At 39.6% G+C, this 16,680-nt stretch overlaps 1 protein-coding gene across 1 annotated transcript; it reads right to left on the bottom strand.

Annotated features, from left to right (window-relative positions):
• Positions 1-248: 248 nt before the first annotated feature.
• Positions 249-15,653, bottom strand: acanb (aggrecan b). The gene is made up of 17 exons (XM_006782417.3): positions 15,530-15,653; positions 14,140-14,523; positions 13,820-13,994; positions 12,534-12,661; positions 12,112-12,405; positions 11,137-11,334; positions 10,823-10,997; positions 10,482-10,609; positions 10,058-10,351; positions 9,424-9,525; positions 9,113-9,217; positions 7,464-8,714; positions 7,050-7,208; positions 5,168-5,250; positions 4,842-4,986; positions 3,833-4,015; positions 249-2,491 (listed from the first exon to the last, which is right to left on the bottom strand). Exons 1-17 carry the CDS (start codon positions 15,651-15,653, stop codon positions 2,400-2,402), a joined length of 4,020 nt encoding a protein of 1,339 aa, XP_006782480.2. The 3' UTR covers positions 249-2,399.
• Between the last annotated feature and the right edge of the window lie 1,027 nt (positions 15,654-16,680).

The following is a 16,680-nucleotide window of genomic DNA, read 5'->3' as shown; positions in this document are numbered from 1 at the left end:
TAGCTGCTGTAGTGGCCGATGAAGGAGCTATTTATCGTGTGCTTTTTTTCACAGTGTATTTCCACAGGAAGGTAAAAACAAACTGTATGCCAGGTTGTGCCTCTGGCTCCAGAGACTTTACCTCAAATTCGACCGCTTAAGGGAAGGATGCTTCCATAAAAACGACCAAAAAAAAAAATAAAAAAATTTCAAACATAGAAAATGTTGATGACTCTTGAATCGTTAAGCATAGGACACAAATTCCAGGAGACAGATGATTCCAAGTTTTATTCCGTACAGCACATTACGGTATACTGTATGTTCACATCAGAAGTTGGGATCTGAACAGTTACAGCAAAATTTACGTTTATGTGATCATTTTACTTTATTTCTTAAGATATTTCAGTTGTTGGAAGAACCAGTAGTTCACAAACACTGAAACAGACTCACTCTTCAGGTTGAGCTTTGCACATATTATGTACAGTACTGCAGTACAGAGGGAGCATCAATGGATTTCATTCATATAATTGAATGTTATTTAAAAAAACCTAAAAATGTGTAAGCATTTGCTTTGTGAGTTCCGTGATCTACTTTTGGATGCGTGTCCATGAGCGACTAAGAGGTTTCAGTGTTTGTGAGCTGATCTGTAAAAGGTCACATATGCACTAAAATAACTGCAATGTCTCAGAGGTGAAGCAAATCTTGACCTTAACAGGTCATGGTCAACATTTCAGAATCGTTTCATCCACCCCAAAACGAACCCTACATGTCATTATTTTTCATAATTTCTGCTGCTTCTAATTTATTCTTTTTAAGAATGTCTGTCGATAATACCCTGTTACTTGACACACAGCCAGAAACCTCCACAAAATAAACAAACCAAAGAAAAAAAACAGCCTGTTTCTTCCTCTGTACTGGTGGCTGTCAAACGCCCATGTGTTTGGTGATGCATATGTGTAACTTTCCAGTTAACTAACTAACAACCTGACAAAAAAGTAGATGATGAATAAATCAAAACAATTAAACTGCGTGCGCGTTGTAAGTTATGACAGATCCTGCTGTTCAGAGAATTCTGCTGAGAATATTTACAGTAAGAAATATATTTAAAAAAAAACAACAACAGAAGTTAAGGACTGCCTTTAAGAAATCTACCCAACTTTAAAGACAATAAGAGCATCTTTTCCACCAGCAGATGGCAGGTCGCGTAGTTTTTGAGGTGACTTTTTTTATTTTTTTTATTTTTTTAATTTAAGGCGCACTGGATTCAAATGAAAAGCAAATAAATGAGCAAAAACTTCCAAAGTGCATGAGTGCCTGCTGTTTCAGTCCAGGATTGTTGCACTTCAATCATGAACTTTCTCGTTACCAAATACAACAGCACATTCATTTCAGTATATCTGAAGCTGTGGTGATGTGTTAGCACTGAGGAGGTTGTGACAAAATCATTTAAGGCTTGAAAGATGATTTCAAATTATGGCAGCACTGGATGGATGACAAACTATAGTCAAACTGAATTTAAACTATAATGAAAGAATGTTTTTTTTTTTATTGTTTATTGTTTTTGTTTGTTTGTTTTGATTTTAAAATGTATTTAAAAATATTAGTATGGAAAAAATGAAACAAGAGTTAGCTGGTGTGATAATCCTGACTTTTTTGGGGGCTGGAACCTTTGTGTTTTCCAATTTGAGAACCACAGGTCTACAGGATTAAAGAATTGATTTATTTTGTACCAATGTGTTGCCAAGACTTTACTTATATTTAAGAGAAAAAAAAATTCAAATTTTCAAAGCCTCCTCAATTCAGATGATATGACTTTACTGCATTCTGAACGGCTGTCACAGTCAGATGATTTAATCATCACTGTGCTGGTCTATGTAGATTGAAAGAAAAAAAAAAGGTTTGTTTCAGTTCTCCGAATCACTCAGATTCTGTCTTTAGATCCAAAAACAAAAAAAGAAAGAAAAAGAAAAGAAACACAGATCTTGGAAAACACTTACCCTATACTAGCAATGAATCTGACTTCAGAGAGTCAACCACATGTACTGGGCTGTTTTGGACTTTGCATGTTACTCTTCAGCCTCTCTTGACTGACGGACAGTTTCATCTGACTGACCTTGTCTGCAGTGCTGGCAGCACATTGCAGAAAATATTTTGTGTTAAGATTTTTTTAAATACCAGATAATAGCTATAAATTAAATGTTATAAATACAAAGAAAAGTGCCTTAAGAAGTTGACGAGTGACTGTTAAAGACCGAAAACATCAGTTAGTTACACTATCAGTCTAAATGTGCTTCAGTTGGTGAATATCCATGGTAGGGGAAGGCATGTTATCTTTTTGGTCAGGCATTTGCATTGGTGTCCATGCGTCTTTACACGAGGGGTCCTTTGTGGCTCTCTGTTGTATGTCCTTTCAGTGCTGCTCAGGGCAGTTTCCTCTGCTCCCACGGGGTGCTCACTCCTTTACTTCTTCTCCTGAGGGATCTTTTGTTTAGCCTGTTATGGCTGGCACCAGCTGAGCAGAAGAAAAGGTACACATGCTCATCAGATAAATATGAGCTGCCAGAAGACTTTAAGAATTATCGTGCAGTCAGTGGTGTGGTTAAGAAATGAATTTCAGAAAATCTTTATCAGTGTAATGGTAGAGTGTCAGTGTTACTGGAGGTACACTTTTTGTGCACAAAACATTACTCCTGCCTCACTTGAGATATACATTTTCTGTAAAACACTAGGAACACCCAGAGCTAGAGGTTTAATTCAGTTTGATTCCATATCTCATTCCATGCATCTGTAAACATGACAGCTCAAAATGTTTTGAATGAATTTGTTGGTAGGGGTGTAGAGTGGGGTCATGTTAACAATATGTTAAAATTTGTCTTACATCCAACAAGGTTTTCAAGGTCATTTTAGTGATTTCTTTTGGTTGAAATGGACAATCGGCCCTGTAACTTACAAACTATGATTCTTACAAGGGTGGTGTGTATTGTCTACATTTAGAAAGTACTGCATAAAGATTTAAAATACAGATTTCAGGCTATGCTTCATGCAAGAGATTAATTAATATCTTGGCACAGATGCGTATTAGATTTTGAAGCTGGCTTTAAAAAACAGTCACTTCCCATAAATCCACATGTTCAAATGCAAACATTAATCCAAAAATAAACTTGCTAACACCCTGATACAAAAGCAATTTTGGTGACTGTAGCTAATTAACTCACACTTTTAAACTTTAACTGACCTTGGTCTTCCCACAATGATTGCGCTGTTGGGGAATTATAATTACACATATCTAACTAATAATATGTTTTTCTGTGTAGCTGTACAATTTAAGTATTGAAAGTTGTCAAAATTAAGTATTTTATTACTGGATACAGTAACTAACTAGCAGGCATGTGTGTTAGTCTGATGCACCCATAGTCTGGGATTGCAATTTTCTAACTAAACTTGCCATCGCTTGCTTTTTATTTAGACTCCAAACATTTTTTTGTGGTCTTTTAATTATTTTGTATAATTATATTTTTCAAGAAAAACAAGTGACTCTGGCCTATCCTTAAGAGCTGCATCACTTCCATTATCACTTTGCTGCCATAACCAGAGCAGCTCCCTGAAACTGTGCCATAACTATTTAACACACAACTACAAACTCAGCCAGATCCAAAGAACTGTAAAGGTTCCTTGTTCAAGTGTCTTCAATCAGGGGTCTTACAAAAAACTAATTTTAATTTTATTATAATGCATTGTTTTATTATGTTTAGGCCTTTGTCTTTTTTATGTTAGTCTGCCAGGTTTGTTTTTCTTTTTGTGACTGTAAGGCCCAACTCTTTTGGGTTCAAGTTAGAAACGGATGATAAATCACCTTCTGTACATTCCACTTGCGGCTCTGTCCATTGTCCGTCGTCCATACAGCGTATGACAGGCAGGTGGCGCGGTTTGTAGCCTGCGTCACACCGGTAGCGGACTATAGAGTTGACAGGGCTGCGTGGCGTGATGTTCCCCATCGGCTGGGCATGTTCCACCTCAGGGGGAGGGCCACACATGACTGACAGAGATAAATAAACAATGAAAACAAAAACAATATTTCAATGAGCTAACAATTTTAAATAAAGTCTGGTGTTATCATAGTGTAATCGAGGCTCCTGGTTCACTCTAAAACATGGCTAACATGACTGATTACGGATGACAATCGAGAACAGTTCTTGTATACAGAATTGGTTCCCAGTAGTCTAATTCCTTGGAATCGCTTGCGTGCCTGCCTACAGATCCCACTTATTGAGTCCACTTGCACTTGCAGTCAGCTCATTTGATTTTGTGTGCCTGAGGAAGTGGTGCAGTCTCCAACGTGGATACTTTTATTTTTATTGCACAAAATGACAAGAGCGAGATGGTAAAGTGGAGACTGTATTCAGGACAGAAACAACTGCATTATGCTGATAACACAACTTCAGCTTTTCATATTCGCTTTGTGGTGTCAGTTTTGTGTTTGAATCTAAATGCTAAGAAAAAGATTGTATGTGTGTCCTCATTGGAATAGAGATTTGTGTTGGTGTGTTGGACTATAGCCTCAGCTTTATATTGTTAAATTGTAATTGTGAGACAGTGTGTTTCGGGTCATTTTACGGAGAAACGTATGAGGAATTGCTTTCTCCTTGGACTCCTGCATTATTTTTAAGAAAAAGTTATATTAATAATGGAATCAGATTCACTAAATACTTATCAATTCCCATCCCTACTGCGCATCAAGAGTTTTGTGCTTGCAATGTTTTTCAGTTATGATTTCTGGAAATAAAGCTACCTCACTGACATTACCTCTAAAAACAGAAAGCTAAACATTTTAGTAATGAAGATGTTTAATCAAGTAAACTGACCGGGTCCGGTCTTGCAGGTGAAGGGAAGGTAGTAGTTGCAGGGCACGTCATTCCACTGTCCACCCTCATGCCAGATCATAACCACACAATCTTCCCCAGAGTCAAAGTAGTTATCTGGTTGGTTGGGCCTCCAGTTCTCAAAGGTCTAAAAGGATTACAGAACAATATTTTGCCAATACAAAACTTTAAAATTAAGTAAAAAGTAAGAATTCTCCAGCTATACAAAATCTCCATAAAATTCATAAAAATATATATGATTAAGAAAGATCAGGTTTGTCAAGGTTATGGCTTCCTGAGTACACAACTGAATCTCTAACCAAACTCACCAGGGGACTCCCGTCTGTCCAGTGGAACACATTCTGCATATCTTTGTCACTGAGTCCAATCCATTGGTATTCCTCACCGTTAGCTGTTGGGAAGTGACAACGTCAGTTTAGCCTTTTAAACAAATATGACTTAACCTTCCTATCTTTTATGTCAATAGCCCTTTGATGTGACGTGATGCAGTGGTTTACCACTTTTGTCTCACAGCAAATACAGTCCTGTGAAAACGTATTTGGATACTTGATATTTATATCACAAATGCACTTGAGCATCAGGGCACAGATTAAATCATTTGGACTGTTTCTTTACTTTTTACTTGCTTTGCAGCACTTTGGTCTACTATACTTAAATGTGCTATGCAAATAAATTAACTTGACTTGATTTCAGGATTTTCTGGTAGACAGCAGAATTAATCAATAATGACAATCGTTCAGGCTTAGAAATGGATTTGTGGCCCTTTCAGGATAGATGTCAGTGACTTTGTTTCCCACCTTTTCTTCAGCTTCTTTAGATTGTGGTATGCTTGCATGTTGATGATTCATGATTTCATAAGGAGGCAATTTCTTTTTCACGTAGGGAAGTACTTTTTTAATCTTGATAAATTAAATCATCAATTAAAAAACTTCCTTTTGCATTTACTCAACTTATCTTTAACTAATTTTAAAATTTCTTTGATGATTGGAAACATGTAAGGGTGACAAATATGCAAAGAAATTAAGAAATAAGGAACGGAGCAAGTACTTCTTTACAGTACTGTACAGGGTGGGCCATTTATATGGATACACCGCAATAACATGGGAATGGTTGGTGATATTAAAGTCCTGTTTGTGGCACATTAGTATATGTGAGGGGGCAAACTCCTCAAGATGGGTGGTGACCATGGTGGCCATTTAGAAGTCGGCCATCTTGGATACAACTTTTGTTTTTTCAATAGGAAGAGGGCCATGTGACACATCAAACTTATTGGTAATGTCACAAGAAAAACAATGGTGTGCTTGGTTTCAACGTAACTTTATTCTTTCATGACTTATTTAAAAGTTTCTGACCACTTATAAAATGTGTTTAATGTGCTGCCCATTGTGTTGGATTGTCAATGCAACCCTCTTCTCCCACTCTTCACCCACCGATAGCAACACTGCAGGAGAATTGCCAGCACAAGCATCCATCTCGTTGAGATGCTGCAGTAGTTGGAGTTTGTAAGGGTGCCATTTGTTAGTAGCTAATATCCGCCGAAGGGATGTTCGACTAATGCCACTCTCCAGTGACATGCAGCGAGTGCTACGCTGTGGGCTCTTGCTGAATGAAGCTAGGACAGCCACTGATGTTTCTTCATTAGTGACAGTTTTCTTGCGTCCACATTTTGGCAAATCCAACACTGAACCAGTTTCACAAAACTTAGCAAGCAGTTTGCTAACTGTAGCATGGGAGATGGGTGGTCCCGTAGGGTGTCTTACATTGAAATCTGCTGCAATGACCCGGTTAATACAATCAATACAATTTCGATCCGCTTCTCACGTGTTAACCTATTCGACATGTTAATGGCTGTGAACAAAAAGAAACTTGTAAATAAGTCATGAAAGAATAAAGTTACGTTGAAACCAAGCACACCATTGTTTTTCTTGTGACATTACCAATAAGTTTGATGTGTCACATGGCCCTCTTCCTATTGAAAAAACAAAAGTTGTATTCAAGATGGCCGACTTCTAAATGGCCACCATGGTCACCACCCATCTTGAGGAGTTTGCCCCCTCACATATACTAATGTGCCACAAATAGGACTTTAATATCACCAACCATTCCCATGTTATTATGGTGTATCCATATAAATGGCCCACCCTGTATAATGTCGAAGGCTGGTCACTCATCTTTCCAACAATTACTTACAGATGAGAAACTGCTGCTCCTCCTGGGAGCTGATGCTGACCAGGTGGGCATTGAGTTCCTGACAGTGTTTCTCAGCTTCAGCCCAAGTGTCTCTCTCTGTAAAGTGCCGGTAACAGCTGCCCATAAACTCCACCCAGTCATCGGGACAGTCCTGCACAGCTACACACATTTGGACAAAAATCTTAAAAGCAAATAAACAAATATACGTCTCACTAAAGATATCTGGCTTCTTCAACTCTTTCAGTTTTGCGTGCTGTTGTTTAGTGACTCAGATTCTAAGCTCCATGGGTTTGGATCACTGGTGTCTACATAATAGGCATTAATTTTAACATGAGTGATTATGCAGTTACTTTGCTTGATAAATAAGGTTCTTTCCCAAAATGTTGGCTATGTCAACAGACAAAAAGAACATACCTTTCTTCACTTCTGGCTCATCCACAACAGCAGGAGTGACTAAAGACACAGATGGTACTGTGGTTGGGCTGATGTAGGGTGTGCTCCCCTCCTGGACTTTTTCCTCATGTCCTGATTGATCATAAGCTGAATAAATCTGCAGTTCCTCCAAATTCAGAATGGTGCCACTTCCTGATGGCTGCAAGATTTGATCTAAAATGCTGTTCCCTGAACCACTTCCTTGCCCACTTATCTCCACCACACCCCTGCCCTGCTCAGGATGTTGTACCAGTGTTGGAAGAGTGATTTCTACCATTTCATCATCTGTTAAGTAGATAACATCATCGTGATGCTGCAAAGAGTGTCCAGAGGCAGAGCCACTGCCAGAAAAACCAGATGGAAAACCACTGGAAAAGCCACTGTGAAACCCTGATCCAATGGGATATCCAGACAACTCTTTCTCCAGAGATGGTAGGACCGTCAAGTCAATGCGACCTGAAAACTCTTGGGAACCTGATGCAGACATACCTCCTGACCCAGATGCACTTGATTCCAAGATATCAAATCCTGCTCGGCCTAGTTCCTGCTCAGTGGCCTTTTGCTGGGTTTGTAAAACTTCCACCATCTTTCCATCTAACATGATTATTATGGAGTCTCCACTGCTGCCACTGGTGTCCCCACTTCCACTGGGAAAACCTGATCCAGATGTAATGAAACCAGAGTATTCTTTGTCCAACCCTTCCCCAGATCCAGATACCGTGCCAGTTTCTCCAGATGCACTACCAAGACCTCCAGATGCACTTCCAAGATCTCCAGATGAACTACCAGGATCTCCAGAGGCACTTCCAAGATATCCAGATGCACTACCCAGATATCCAGATGCACTACCAAGATCTCCAGATGCACTTCCAAGATCTCCAGACGCACTACCCAGATATCCAGATGCACTACCAAGATCTCCAGATGCACTTCCAAGATCTCCAGATGGACTACCAGGTTCTCCAGATGCACTACCCAGATCTCCAGATGCACTACCAGGTTCTCCAGATGTGAAGATGTCAACACTTCCCCTTTCTGCCTCCTGTTGTTCTCCAGAGGTAGACTGGTCTCCAGAGAAGACATCACTGTCTCCGCTAAACTTGACTTCCACATCTGACCCAGATCCATCACCGCTGGAGGTGGAGGTGCCAGACTCTCCAGAGAAATCTCCATTGGCTGAATGTTCAGCTGAACCAGAGCCCGAAAAATCAACTGGTACCGGAATGGTTTTGACTGTGGGGAATCGTAAGAATCCAGACAAGAATCCAAGAATTAGTTTGTTGTAGCTTAGTGAGAAAAGTTACCTGTTGTGTTTAGTTTGACAAAAACTATTGTATTACTTTCTAATAAGAAATGTTTTATATAAGGCTTATACTCTAATGGCTTTAGAAGTGATTACTAGACAATTTAGTAACACATATATGTGACATTCAACAAAACAAAATACCTAATATATTAATTGTTTGTATTTAAATAACTCCAATAAGTATCTCAAACTCTTCACGACTTTAAAAGTGAGTCCTGGTATTAAATTATTACATCAAAATTTTGACACAAGACATTAATAGGTAGAATTAAACATTAAGTCGGTTGATTTAATTGATTGACAAAGTTGTTTATGGCTGTCTTACCTGTAGGAATAACTTGTTGAGGTGTGATGATGGTCTCATTGACAAAGTCAATATCAGTAATGTTTGTACTGGTTTCAGTTTCATTGTAGTTTACAGTAGTTGCAACTAAAAGCAAACAAAGTAAGGTTTAAAATCAGAACATTGAAGAATATCTCCATTAAGAAATTTTACCTGCATTCACAGTAGAAAGCAAGGCCATATTACATTTATTTTTGTGAGTTTTTGTTTTGTATACCAAACATTACAACTGTAATACTAAGCCAAGAAAAGAGCAGGGATTTTAAAGTGCTATTTGCATGCATGTGTCTTACCAGTGCTATCAGTGATAGCTCTTGTCTTGTTGATAACATCCTCAGTCACTGTGGTCAAATTTACACTGGTTTCATTGTTAACATAAACAACGGGAACTTCAGCTGAAAGAAACAAATTGCAGTGAGCAGATGAAGTTTTCTGGGATGGCTAAAACATGCAGATAAAACATTGTCTCAGTATCATTACAATAAAAGTGTAAAACATCAAATATCAACATTACAGACTATACAACAAGATCACATCTATATTGTTTCACATGTTTACCTCTTTATCAATTATGTTTTACTTTTCCAATCTTTAAGGTATCCATCAACAACTGATCCTACAGTAATTGATTCAAACCATGTAACTTCCCAGTGTATAATAGCACACACCAAGATTCACAGTGGCAATGTTCAGGGTTTATTGCCAACTAAACATCTGATTAACAATGCATCTTTCTATTCAAATGAGCCTTAGTGAAATCTGTCTTTCCATGCAATAAAAAAAGAATCTTCACCCTCAATAAACATGAAGCAATCATTCTGAGAAAAAATGCAACTGAAATATATAAAATCAATGGTTTATTTGTGAAAATAATGAAATTAATGCTTTTTTTGCTCATAAATGAATCCACACTTAACCCATTCCTACCTCTAAAACAGTAGGCATCATATTGCAAGTCCTCACTGGGGAAGCCTGTCTGGTTGGGGTAGGCGTAGATGGTGTGGACTCCCACCTGGTTGCCTCCACAGTGAGACCTGGGGGTTGTGATAGGGAAGCGGACACTGCGGTCCATCAACCAGCCGGGACTGCACTGGTCAAGTCCTTGATTCCAGGCAGCATAGAGCTCCCCAGGAGTGGCCAGGGTGGCGTTAAGTTTCTCACAGTGATGCACAGCCTCCTCATAGGAGAATCTGCCATAGTCAGTGGTGAAGAAGACCACACCTAACAGGAAGTACAAACAGTCAGAAGTGGTTAAACAGTCTGTTAGAAAGATGCTACAGTTTTGTCTAGAGTGTTGTAGAGGACACAGAAGTGGAAGTTTGATGTCCTCGGAGTGATTAAAGCTCCTCACCTGTCAAACGTTCAACATAGCAGTATACATCATAGAGTTCAGTGGCTGGTCTCAGGCCATAGGATCTGACTCCTTTGAGGTCTAGAAGGTTACCAGCACAGTTTTCTCTGGGTGACACAATTGGATACCTGAGCAAGAAAGAGAGTGTACATGCAGTTTAATAAGGACATGGTTTGCTGTACAATAAAAATTATGATATGACATATTTTTTTTATTTCTTTTGATGTCACTATGAGGGCTGCAATCCGGAGTCCAATGTAAAACATTTCAAACTAAAACTCACTGTACTGTATGACAAAGATAATGTATATTTTGATATATATCTATGCTACATGTCTCACCGGACAGTTTGGTCGCTTAACCAGCCGGCGTCACATTGATGCAGACCTTTCTCAAAGGCTGCCTGCAGCTGCTGAGGACTGGCAATGACTGCCCCAATGTTCTGGCAAGCCTGCTGAGCCTTCAAAAACGTTAGAGTATACCGACCGGTAATGGGTCGATAGTGGAACACCACACCTGGGACAAGATTACAGGATTACAGTGGCAACCTCACTTTTTTGTACTTGTATTGTAGTCCTCTGAAATTTCCTATTAAAATGCAGGGAAAAAATGTTCCAGAGGATGCTGTTATTGATTATAACGTGTAAGTGCGTACCAGTCGGAGCCATAGGAGCATCTACATCTGTCATACTTGGAGGTATAGGTAGTGGGGGCAGAGTTACTATTTCCCCAGTTTTGGACTCTTCTTCTTCAGATGAAGGGATGATGCCCGGCACCTGAGCAGGAGGCGCCACAGTAACAATGTATGGGAATGGAGTGGTCTGCCCAGGCACGGCATCTTTGTCTTCATCGGCTAAGGAAATAAAATTGCATTACTGACAAATTATTATGGCCTTAGTAGTCAGCACATCTAGACATTTACACATACAGTTAGAAAAACACCTCACATATTTATTAAATGTATAAGAGCAATATAGTCAAGTAAAAGAATAAGGGCAGGGAAATACTGATGTTCTCATAATTTGCATTTAAATAAGCAAACAGTGCTTTGTATTTGGAACTGTGTCTAAAACATAAAGGAGATATTATAGAAGTATTTAAACATAAAACTTTGACAAAATTAGAATGAGCAGTGCCATTTTAAGTGCTAGTGATCACAACCTAAAGCAAGAGATGTGAAACCTGTTTCAAACCTAGGTATTAGGGTCTCTTTGCTGTTAGTGAATAGATTTAAACACTATAACTCTAAGGAAACCAATATAAAAGTAGCTTGATTGGCCACCTCTGCAAGTTCAACCCAAGAGCATACCATTTGATGGAAACGTCGGTCTCCAAGTACCCAAAATATAATAATGGGATGTGCCTTTAACTTTCGCATCTACTGACAGTGATAATACAAATGTGACCTGTTTTTAAACCAAAAATAACTCAACAGCTAAAGAAAACCCCCCCAAAAAAACAAAATCATCCATGACCAGGCCTCTTGGAATTATGGGCTCTAGAGATTTGAATCAGACGTAGGGTTGTTTTGCCACAGTACAGGTTGATATGCTTGGAGCAGACCACAGACACCTTTCAATCAAAAGAACATGATACCAGCCTAGGGTACTAGAGTTCCTAGAGTACTTGCCTTGGAAGCAAATGGCATCATAGCGATCGTCTGGATAGGGGTACCCAGTCTGGTTGGGAAACAGGTAGATGGTTCTCACTCCCAGGAGGCCCCCTCCGCACTGAGGCCTGGCGATGTTGATAGGGTATCGTACACTCCTGTCTGCCAGCCAGCCAGCATTACACACGTCCATACCATTCTTCCAGGCGAGGTAAAGCTCTCCTGTGGTGGCAAGTCTGGCACCAAGTTTAGCACACTGATCTTTTGCCTCGTAGAAGCTAAACTTCTCTACAGACATAGAGTAGAAGACTCTGCCTGGAAGCAAGGAGGATAGAAGAAAAGAGGAAAGCACAGTGATGTGAACGGATGCAGTTATTTATGCTATGAGGTTTTCTGTGAATCATGGGGAGCTTTGAAAACTTGCCCTTGTTTGCTTAGCCTACCTGGCATCTTTTCAGCAAAACAATACACGTCGTAGGTCTCGTTGACGTCTCTCACCCCATAGGTCCTGACACCAGGAAGTTCTCTCTTGTCTCCGTAGCAGGGTTCTCGTGGATGATGGATGGGGTACCTTGAGGAAAGAAAAGAAATAACTGAGAAACGTATTGCAGGTAAATATTCTAAGTGGTTTTGTGCCCAGCAAAGTAGACACTTTTTAAATTTAACTATCCATCCACCCATTTCCTGCTTTCAGTTTTAAACTAAAAGACATTTGTGGTAGGTAAACTGGTGATTCTAAATTGACTGTAGTCATTCATGCCAAAACCTGTGTTGTTGAACTATAGAGCTGCCTGAGGCTAATTCTGTGTTTGCCAGCTTGTGTTTGCTTTCTCCGTATTTCAGATGTATGTCTCTTTGTACCTTTTAATTTTGTTCCCTTATCTGTGAATTTCTACTCTATGTGCCTCTTTTTCTTATGTTTTTAATTTTTGGTTAAGCTGAAGTTTTTGGTTAAGGCAGAAGCTAATTCTGCCTTGAGCTAATTCTGCTGTGGCTCAAGAGTTGGGAGTTCGCCTTGTAACCGGAAGGTTGCCGGTTCGAGCCCCGGCTCGGACAGTCTCGGTTGTTGTGTCCTTGGGCAAGACACTTCACCTACCGCCTACTGGTGTTGGCCAGAAGGCGCGATATGGCAGCCTCGCTTCTGTCAGTCTGCCCCAGGGCAGCTGTGGCTACAACTGTAGCTTGCCTCCACCAGTGTGTGAATGGGTGGATGACTGGGTGTGTAAAGCGCTTTGGGGTCCCTAGGCGGGACTAGTAAAAGCGCTATACAAATACAGGCCATTTACCATTTACCATTAATTCCACCTCAAAGCAGCAAATCTTACAACATGTTCTGCTTTATCATCTCTGATTTGGATAAAAATGTTAAAAAGTCCAATATTTGAACATTTATGATGACTGCTATGGAATTTTACCTCCACATACAAAATACTTTTCTCAATTTCATTGCTTTATTTGCACATTGAAATCTTAGCCAGTGGTTGAACATGACGTCTTCTGAAGCTGTTAAGGATAAAAGCATTAAACCTCTTACTGGACTTTTCTAACATCAAAGTGAAACAGGATTTATAATTTTGGACAGGTACAGGTACAGAGACAGAATCTCATCATGGACCTGCTCTACTTGTACTCTTGTACTCTCTCTGCATTGAGTGCTTGGCTATTCTTCAATCTTCTGCAACTGTGATAAGTATTTTCAACATTTGATGGTTAAAACGGTAAACACTACCTGACCGTCTGATCAGAAAGCCATCCAGCATCACACTGGTGGAATCCATCATCATATGCAGCCTGCAGTTGGGCTAGGGTAGCAATGGTGGCACTGTTCTGGATACAAGCTGCCTTGGCCTTCTCAAATGTCAAGGTGTAACGTGTGGAGATGGCACGGTAGTGGAACACAATACCTATGAGACACATAACAGCAGTTCTCAGATAAAAACAAAGTGTATTGTTGGCAACTTTCACTTTGAGTGAAACAGGCACAAACAATGATTGGTTACTGCATTACACCCTTTTAAAGACAAAGCTGTTAGTGGTTTCGTATCGTACCCTGAACTTGCATTTCCACAGTATCGTAGTTGTGCTCGATGCCATGTGTCACCTCACAGCGGTAGATGCCAGAATCTTTGGACCTAAGCTCTGTCATTTCCAGGGTGGCATCAGTGGGAAACAGCGGGTAGTTAACCAACATCGCTCTGTCCAAATAATCTTGCTTGACCTCAACTTTGCCCTGCGATGCCACTAAGATGGTGTCGACTTTGTCCTTGGTGATGTAGGTCCATTTAATGCGGTGGGAGAGTGTGGCGACGGTCAGGGCTCCAGTGTCATTGAGGCTCTTATCCAGGAAGTAACATGGCACCTCCACCTTTCCCCCCAGGAGAGGACGAAGAGGCATCTCCACAGGGATGCTGACATGTAATGTGCTTTCAACATCTGGGATAAAGATAGGCACAATTGTTCGAGGTGCAATTTAATATACTGTGCAGAGATGCAGTCAGGTCAAAAAATCTGGGACCACAATAAACATCTGTTAAATTTCATGCAAAGTGTGAAATAGTAAGACAGATGAAGCAACAAGAGACATTTCAAAACATAAGACAACACAGACCACGAATCAATATTAACCAATTTGTGGCACTGACAAGGTTGAAACCTCACGAAAGCGTAATAATGACACTGGCTTGACTGCTTATTAAGGACCAATGGGTAAAGGGGGGGACGTGTCATCACAAATAGGTAAAGGTATCAGAAATCTAAAACAAAACTGAAGGTCTCTGTACCTTCCTCCTTGCTCATTATGTTAACCTGTAGTGTCATTGGAATGTTATGGTTATGCTGCAAAGGTGATATGTGTTGGTAGGGAGGGCGGGGGGTGTGGAGGGGGAGAAAAGGGACTTGTATAGTTTGGGTTTGGGGTAATGTTCTTGGGAAATATTGTATGTTTGTGGTGTGTTGTATAAGACAGTTTCCCTTTTGTTCTAAAAGCAAATCAATATTTAATTTTAAAAAACTGAAGGTCTCTAAGGCGAACAGCACACAACACTCTCTGAAATTGAATGTGCAAACAGAATCATTCATATTCAAATCAAAAATGACCATCAGAAGATTAATATATCAAGGTTTATAAAGTTCACAAAGTTGGTACATAAGTACAACATGACTATAAATTAGCAAACGTCTTGCCCAAAGAAGGTTGACTAGTAGACTATCTGGTACAAAATAAATTATTTTATTAGAGTGGGTAAACCCTAAACAGTGAAAATTGTCATGGACTTTCCTCCCATTCAACATTAACGGTCATAACTCTTAATATAACTGCTGGTAAAATGCTTCCCCCTGGTGGTGAAAGTTCTTCAGAGGGTATTTACAAAAAGTATCTTTAAGGGGTCAAAAGTTTGTAAGAGGCATTAAGAGGAGCAATTAAATTTTGGCCACTTACTATCATGGTCTTCAGAAGATATTGTTGCCCAGATGAGTGGTAAGGACACACACAGCAGAAACAGGGGGGTCATCGTTACCTGAAGAACAGCCAACATTGTAATCACATTTGTGTACATGCTCATAGCCTGTTTACAATTTTTGCATTATTTATTGTTCACAAGTCGGGTAAAATGGGATATAAAATGACACACACTTTTAAAATCTTATGACCAGAAATACATGTGAAGTGGTGACACAAGTGTTAGAGTGAATTGAGGATTTAATTATGCCTCTCTATGCCGCTGAGTTTTTTCCCCAGACTGTACACATATACTCCGTGTTATTCATTATATCCAGCACTTTTATTTATTGCATCAGCTAAAATGGAAATAGGCCATCATGAGTCTGCAGTATCACTTAGAAATGCTCACTGAGGAATGAAAGACCCTCTGTGTCTGGTCACATAAATGTGTTTAGAGCTAAAATAACTTCAGACAGCGAGTAGGAAGTATGAATCATTCATCTCAAAAGGTTCTTCATTTGTGAAAAAATAAATGTTTAATGAAGACTTTTCTTTCAGCAAAACTGTTATATTGTCTGCACTGTGCACGTGTCTGCCTGTAAATGTGTTTAGCGTATGCCATCTGTAACTTTGAATCATGCCCAACAGTCCCTCACATGGTCACTTAAGGCTGGCTCCCAATTGATCTCTGTGTTAAAATGAACAACTTTACAGCAGGAATACAGTTTGTAGCCATGTATAGTTAAACTGTTTTGATCTCTATCACTAAATCCTACTTTATGACCACAAGAGTGAATTTTATATAATTAATCTTTTTAAAGTTAACTTTTACTTATCTGTGGTCCACACACAAGGCACTTCAGGGACTGGCTGTTAGGCTAAAACACACTAAACTGGACCTCTCAGCTTTGTTTGAACTGTTACCTGTTGAATTAAAGTTATTGTGTATACAGTACTTTTCTGTTGGTAAGCGCTGTTGCAATTGTAGGGGATCAAACATTGTTGGACTGATACTTACTGAATAGGGTATCATGCACCAGTTATTTTGATAAATGACATCATATTATTATTTCACTCGTAAGTGAGGGCTAATTAGCAGCAAAACACACAAGTCTACACAGTCTACAGATGTTTCCTGCCTTCCAAGC

This window comes from Neolamprologus brichardi, chromosome 7 (assembly GCF_056152115.1).
Source record: "Neolamprologus brichardi isolate AB-2024 chromosome 7, ASM5615211v1, whole genome shotgun sequence".
Lineage (NCBI taxonomy): Eukaryota > Metazoa > Chordata > Actinopteri > Cichliformes > Cichlidae > Neolamprologus > Neolamprologus brichardi.
This window is presented reverse-complemented; position numbering and strand designations above follow the sequence as displayed.

What these genes read in the sequence shown, in the direction of transcription:
- acanb (XM_006782417.3), bottom strand. Translation starts at nt 15,653, where the DNA reads ATGAGCATGTACACAAATGTGATTACAATGTTGGCTGTTCTTCAGGTA. An exon ending in TCAACAAGTTATTCCTACAG is followed by an intron (nt 8,715 to 9,112) that starts GTAAGACAGCCA and finishes GATTCCCCACAG; the next exon opens with TCAAAACCATTCCGGTACCA. An exon ending in GGACAGACGGGAGTCCCCTG is followed by an intron (nt 4,987 to 5,167) that starts GTGAGTTTGGTT and finishes TAATCCTTTTAG; the next exon opens with ACCTTTGAGAACTGGAGGCC.